Source organism: Stegodyphus dumicola, chromosome 12 (assembly GCF_044657685.1).
Source record: "Stegodyphus dumicola isolate Sdum_Otavi_A_Nest chromosome 12, ASM4465768v1".
NCBI classification, from domain to species: domain Eukaryota; kingdom Metazoa; phylum Arthropoda; class Arachnida; order Araneae; family Eresidae; genus Stegodyphus; species Stegodyphus dumicola.
This window is the reverse complement of record NC_140779.1, coordinates 15,875,425-15,882,791: the sequence shown is the minus strand read 5'-3', so window position 1 is coordinate 15,882,791 and position 7,367 is coordinate 15,875,425. Positions and strand designations below refer to the sequence as shown.

Here is a 7,367-nt window from a genome sequence, read left to right as displayed (position 1 = left end):
GTCCGCTCTTTGAAAAGACGGGGTTGTCCACTTTAGTGGCCATGTCTTTTTTCCCCATTTTCCAGGCTGAAAAGTGGGGTGAAATGTCAAATTTGATGTCCCTAGGGTTTTAACCACTTATCTCTTTCAAAGGTCTTCCTTTTGCGACATAGATGAACTCTGAATGCATGTGAAAACTCTGAATGCTTCAATAAAAAATAAAGAAACTTTAATATTTTATTTCTTTAAAAATATTAACTTAGTTCTTAAAACATCTAAAACTAGTGCATGCAGCAGAATCACAACTACCCGAAGCAAATGTTCATTACTTTATTTTCCTTACAATTCTTAAATGCTTTACGATAAATTTTGCGCTAAACAAGATTTCTCATGGAGATGAGCTAATTCCTTTAAGCAGTACTTCTGCAAATCGAACAGCATGAAAATACGTCCGCCAACCATCCGATATAGCAACTGCTAATCTCTGCAATCAATAAGCAAGAAACTACCACACAAATACAAATTATTAAAGAATATTTCAATTTATTATATTTTACAGCCTGTAATGCATTTTGCACTTGTGTACATATTTCTCTTTTTGACTGAAATTATAACTTGATACTACCCAGTCAAACACAGACAGTGTCTGAACAACTCTCAAAGTAAGAGAGCAATATATTCTGTTTGCACACACTCCATGATTTTGCCTTGTTCCAATGCTGCTAACAAGAGGTTCAACTTTGTATGTAAATAGCAGGGGCATATCCTGACTTTTCATAAAGAGCATGCTGCTAAACACTAATTTTTACTAAAAACCTGGTGTAATATTTTCGTATTAATATACAGTTATATATAGTTACATATTGCAGCATGTAAAATAATGAAATGCACACAATAAATGTTAAAAATTCATCAGATTAAGATCTCAAATGATGATACAGAAATATTTTCTCTCATAACTCACTTTTCAAGCTCTCACTAATAATTTATATCCTTGGGTCATAATTCAATTTTCCTTGACTGATGCATTGGCACTATACTATATTTCCAAATATAATTAGTAAATATATGTTAATCAATTAATTCATCCTAGCACATAGTAAAAGTTACACACTGGTATAGTTAATGCTGATATTGGCAAAATCAACAACTCAGTCTTTTAAATTTCTCTCATCATGCTACGAATACTGATGGCATTTACACATTGTAAAAATTTGGTGCAAGTTTACTTGCAATTTCAAGAGGAAAAAAAAAAAAAAAAAAAGACATTCAATTCAAAAATTCAAATAATTCGTAAGACTAGTGTTAGATAAATTTAATAAAATTTTGGATAATCTGGAATTAGAGAAAGGAAGAAATATAGTTAAGAAATTTCTCTGTGTTCGAGAAAGTTCACAAATTTGCTTTTTATTACAGTAAAGCTTCTCACTTATTTTTTTTTTTTTTTTTTTTTGGACACAATAGTTTTACAATATAGGTAATTGATTTCACATTTTTCAATACACATTCTGTTTGGAGGAAAAAATGTTAATTTTGTGACCTGTGTCTACCTTTCAACTGAAATAAACTAAGAAATCACTATTTTAAATGCCATTCATATATATTTTTAACTACAAATTATAAATTCCTTCAGTTCAAGCAATATGAAAAATTTATGCTAAATTGCCTACATCTACCTTTACTTAATTTTACCAGTTTTATATAATTTTTATCTGTTTGTGTAATATCAGCAGACTGATCAAGGTATCTTGTTTTATGAAGGCACACTTGTAATTTATCAATCAATTTAAAATTTTATTACTCTTATTAGCATATCATGAGATTTTCATTTGTTTAATTTACTTAAGATCTACTCTTTATCTCTGGTATGTAAAAAAAGCTCTAAGGATGTTCTAATGCTATAGCCAGGACTCAATTTCTAAAAATTAGAAGAGCTGGAACTTTATAGAATGGCCGCAGAAACAAGGATGAAAAATAAAATAAATAGATAAAGCAATAAATATGGAAAAATATTAATAACTAAGCAAATTCAAACACTTTAGCAATAATAATGATGAAACTCCCATAATTTATTAATAAATACCACGTGTACATTTAAAGAAATACCCACCCATCGTTCTAGCGAAAAAATTCAACATTCATTAACAAATACCACTGCACATTTAAAGAATTGTCAGCAAGCCAGCGAGTCTTTCACCTCAAGTTAAGCAAAAGCTCATTAAAAATCATCTTTGGCTCAGTTCAAGTACATCAAATCTACATGTATCTCAAATTCTAAGAGTATTTAATGCCATAAATATTAGTTCCTAAAATATTCCAAACACAAATGTATAAAGGACGGGGTGAATGAGAAAACACTCTGTCATAGTGGCATGCCAGCTTGTCTGCCTGACAGTCTGTGCAAAAGGGATAAAACAGATGCTAATAGCACACTGAACTTGTTAAATTTATAACTTATTATGACAAAAGAAAACCTTTCTTTAATGTCATAAATTATTACCTAACTAGTTTTCTGGTATTATGTAGTTTGAGTATGTTTTGTATTTTTATCTTCATATTTAATACACATGCCCATTAATTATCATACTTAACTCATTTTTATTTTCCACAGCATGATTAAATTCGAAATAAAGGTTGTAATAAGTTCTTTAAAAGCCCCTCTGTTTCATCTTCAGCTAACTCCAAACTTCTAAAAAAAGATGCTTAATATTACAGGTTTAATACATTAATACGGAATTGTGAAATAAGCCTAGAAATAAGAATAAACATCAATTAAATAAACCAACTTTAAACTTACATGTAAAGTTTGAAGCAAAAAATGTGCCTCTGCATAACAATAATCCCTAAAACATAATATAAATTGCATTAAATTCATTGCTAAACAGCAAACACTCATTTCTTCTTGCTTGAATGCTATTACAGAAAACTAGTCAATTATCTTACGCAGCAGCAGAAAATTTTTTTTTCTTTGCTCTCGTGAAATACATTACTTCATTAATGATAGATGCATGCAGATTGACAGAATTAGAGAAGACACAAAAACGTGAACTCGTCCTGTTCCGAATTTCGGTTTCTAAATAAAGTAAACGATGCAATGCAAAACTGTATACTTAAAGAATTAATAAGAATTTATATTACTAATTCTTTTTTTTAAGGCTATTTTAAATTTATATGCACGTGCTGCACGAAAAGAAAAAAAAACATGATCAACAAGATTTTTATTTTGCAAATCTTACGCTATTGCTACTTAATACTACTTTATCCTGAAGAAAGATGAGTCTAAACACTTAAATAAAACATATTACCTTGCTAAATATTCATAGTTATCTATTTGATTAAACTATTATATTACTTTACACTGCAAAAGATTCCTTTACTGAAATTCTTTGCACGAAATAAATAATAATTATCTGAAAGACTTCAGATTTTATATTATACCCAAAAAGGGGCTTTTTTTTTTTTTTTCGTTTACACAAACACATTTTGAGAGCATTTGGGCTAAGGTCACTTTAGGCTACAAATGTTTAAAACCAGCATATCTTTAGAATTTCTGATAGACAGTCTTGTGCACTGGAGATAATTTTGGTAGAAGTATAATTTAGGGTTCCCCTTGGCGAAACTTGGCAGTACATGGATATCGAGTTTGTGCTATGCTTTGATGCATTTTGGCCTGTGTAGTGGCGATTTTTAGTGCAAAAATTACCGCTACGCAAGTAAAAAAATAACAAGTCAAAGAATTGCACAAACTCTATGATGTACACGCTGACCTATTTTCACTTAAAAAAAATCCCCAGATTGTACAAAAATGGCATTGTGCACTCCCTTGACTTTATCTATGTACACATCAACCTATTTTCACTTTAAAAAAAATCCCCGAATTGCACAAACTATGCTTTACGCAATCCCTCGAGTTCGTCCATGTATACATCGATATATTTTGACTTCAAAAGTCAAAGGAGCACCCAATTCTTCAGTAGAGGCAAACAAAAACATACTTAATCTAAAAAAACTTCATTTTAAACCAAACAATAAAATAACACAAAAAAGGAAAAACCTGTTATGTATTTTAGCACAACACAAAGAAAAAATCCCCTTACCTTATTTAGAAATTTGTTCGTCTTCAGTCTGTGGCACACAAAATTCCTTAACAGCATCCAAAAACTTATTACAATCTGTACATCAATGTCGCCACAGAAATTCACAAAAATAACAGTAAAAAATATACTACGCAGTTCCAGACTACGGCTGCTAAGTAAACCTTCACTTACACAATTAATTTTCTCAATTAATGCATTTTTCCACTTTCGTTCCAAATCATACAGAAACTTCAAATTAATCCTACTACATTCAGCCATTGTACCGGCTAAACAATGAAACAAGCAATGTATTTCCTAAGCAACACACAATACAAAAGCTTTTGCAAAACATCCCATAATTCAAAATGTCCCAGAATAATACAAACGATTATGTCATAATAGGGTTTCCATAACATTCAACTATTCAGGTTACCATAAATGATACAACTTGGCGATAATACAAGGGATACTTTAAAGTCAAAGTCTAACCATATTTTTTTTTTTTTTCCTGTACTGTTGCCATTACTTGATTTGAAATCATTGAGTTTGTCAATCAAAAATTCTTTAGAGTTTTAGAAAATATGAAGCAGACAAAGAAAATTCAAAATTTGGCTTCCAGATGCCGATATTCAGTGGAGGATTATGCTATTCAAAATTTGATGGCTCTAGGTATCATTAATATCATACTGCGAGGAACATACATACATTCTGCAGATTCTCATTATTTAATTTCTTTACACATAAATACAAGGCAAGAATATTTGGCAGCAACAATTTAAAGAGTGATATGCCGTTTACAGTGAACCGATGGCATTTCAAGACTAGCCCTTCTGGGCTAAAAAAAGGCGTGCAAACTTTATATTCATTGCAACAAATAAATTTCATATTGCATAAATGATAACATCCTATTAGATCTGCCTGCTTACTTTTATTACAGATTTTAGTACGCTTTTGAATAATCCTTTTTCAATCAACTCTCTTATATGAAAAACCAAAATTCATCATATATTAACGCATGAAATTATACTAAAAATTAAATTATCAAAATATTGTTTCTAATTTATTAACAAAGTATAAAAAACACTGCAAATTGTGGCTTGATATTACATGTCATATTGATTCTTTTTTCTAATATAATTTTAATCAGGGATTCATAATTATTTTTTTAAGTGCTGTGTATGCTTCTAACCCTATTTTAAATACGACAAATAATTACAACACTATTATCATTTAAAATAGTAACATATTTAATGCAAAATCATGTCCGTTTCTTAGCCGGGTATACAAACCTCAATTTGATGCAACATTGTTTTTTCAGATATATGCATATAACAGTGAGGTATTAAATAATTACATATTATTATGTAACTTTAGAGTTTTCCTTTCTTGAAATGCAGTTTCGAAAGTTTCTAACTTCTGTTTGACATTTTCTCCAATCTTTAGTTTCAGCAATGCATTCCTGAAAATAAAATTCCATATTTTTTGTATGCCATAAAATAATCACCTAACACATACTTGATAATTAAAAAATAATAATAATAAAGTGGCATACATGTACACTGAAATTTATTATAATGTAAATGCATTATTTTACAATTCAAGCTAAAGTTTTCAAAAAGATTTAAAATATCTATACTGAAACAAATTTCTCACAAAACCATTCAGAAAGTTCACTTACATATATTCCACAAAACAAATTACTATTAAATATGTCATCCTGTTTCATAATATACAAAAAAGAAAAAAGAAAATTTATTGAAGTGTACTACATGAATTTTACAATAACGAACAATTATATGTTACTCGTTAATTCTCAAACGATTATTGTACACTCCGCTAGTTTAAATTTGCATGAATCAGCAATTAAAACTAAAATGGGGAAAGCAACTGGAGAATTAATTGCATACAGCCTTACACACAGCAAGAAATAATTACATAAAACTTGTTGATTACTACCATATGGAGCTATTCTCTTGCACACCTTTTCACAATTCTTATGTGAATAAGAATACCACATTAAAAAGAACTGTTTCTATTATAAAATGATTCTGAAACTTTATTCCTTTCTACTACTTTAAGATCAGTTTTATCGAGTTTCAGCTTTATGTTTAGGAGGGCGAAATTCTTTAACTTTTTTAGATTTGCTTCCCAACTGAAAGGCTTTCCAGCTATTGATTCTGTTTTCCCGACTCTCTTCATAATTTTTTTGCCATTCTTTATCAACCTTCTTTTTCTCTTCTTCCTCAATTTCCTCCTCCCTTTTTCTTTTCCTGTCTTCCATACTTCGCTCTTCAGTTTGTCGCCTTTTTCTTTCAAGATCAGCAAAAAGTTTCATAGTTAATACATACACTGCATGCTTATATTTTACAGGATCATCTTCGTCAACTTTGGATCCTTTACCAGCTTTCCGCTGCTTTTTTCTTTTCTCTTCTATCATTTGATCAGTGCGCCCCTTGGCCTCTTCCACTATTTCCAACGCTTTAGCACGCTGTGTGTCATCTTCTAAACACTTATATGCCTTATTAACAATATCAAATGCTTGCTGGGCTCTATCTCGATCGTCAGGATTTTTGTCAGGATGCACTAAAATGGACAACCTTCGATATTGTTTTTTAACTTCTTCCAATGGAGTTTCTGGTTCCAACTGCAAGACTTCAAAAGGGTTTAAGTTGAAATATGTGCTTCCAGGTCGCAGCAAACGATCTATTTGCTGCTTCGGTGTTAAAACTGAATCTCTTTTCTCAATTTCTTTAACTTCAGCTATGAAATTAGAAAACAAAGCTTCGGTGGGTTCAGTTGTGGGCAAAGGTATATTCAGCTGCGCCATTGTAGATAATCAAACCTTATCTGCAAACTCAGTAAATTTCTTCGGAATCAGTCGTTCAATTTTACACAGTTTTGGAAGAATTATATTTCAAAACTGTAAAATTGCATTTTCATACCTGAACTTTATAGTGCAGTTCCGCGCATCCAGTTTCGTTCAACAACTTATCGACCAAATCTACATCACCTTCCGTAGATTTTTCTACACTATGCCCAGTATTCTTGACTGAGGATGATGAAGCCATACACAAATCATACAATAACGACTAATGAGACTGTAGATGACAGAAAGAACAAAATGGCAATACTAACAATACAATCAGGACAAACGCTAAGTGTTGCCAATCAAATATCCTGCTAAGTTGTATCTTGCAAGTTTTATGAATATCGCCCTTCTCTTTCATCTTTTGTATCTATCTCAAGCCTAGAGTTTTTTTATAATCTTGCCTCTTAGATTTATGATTTCAGCCTCCTTTTTATTCTGCTCTT

At 30.7% G+C, this 7,367-nt stretch overlaps 2 protein-coding genes across 2 annotated transcripts; both read right to left on the bottom strand.

The window, feature by feature from the left end:
• Positions 1-5,278: 5,278 nt before the first annotated feature.
• LOC146993502 (uncharacterized) lies at positions 5,279-7,207 on the bottom strand. Its single transcript, XM_085827493.1, has 2 exons — positions 6,998-7,207; positions 5,279-5,514 (listed from the first exon to the last, which is right to left on the bottom strand). The coding sequence occupies exons 1-2, from the start codon at positions 7,121-7,123 to the stop codon at positions 5,416-5,418; spliced, it is 225 nt and encodes a 74-aa protein (XP_085683619.1). The 5' UTR covers positions 7,124-7,207; the 3' UTR covers positions 5,279-5,415.
• Positions 5,786-6,991, bottom strand: LOC118190537 (dnaJ homolog subfamily C member 8). Its single transcript, XM_035361263.2, has one exon. It carries the CDS (start codon positions 6,880-6,882, stop codon positions 6,142-6,144), a length of 741 nt encoding a protein of 246 aa, XP_035217154.1. The 5' UTR covers positions 6,883-6,991; the 3' UTR covers positions 5,786-6,141.
• Positions 7,208-7,367: the final 160 nt, after the last annotated feature.

Excerpts from the sequence above, each read along its gene's own strand:
- LOC146993502 (XM_085827493.1), bottom strand. The coding sequence starts at position 7,123 with ATGGCTTCATCATCCTCAGTCAAGAATACTGGGCATAGTGTAGAAAAA. Across the intron at positions 5,515-6,997 it reads AACTGCACTATAAAGTTCAG|GAATGCATTGCTGAAACTAA; the intron begins GTATGAAAATGC and ends TTTTATTTTCAG.
- LOC118190537 (XM_035361263.2), bottom strand. The coding sequence starts at position 6,882 with ATGGCGCAGCTGAATATACCTTTGCCCACAACTGAACCCACCGAAGCT.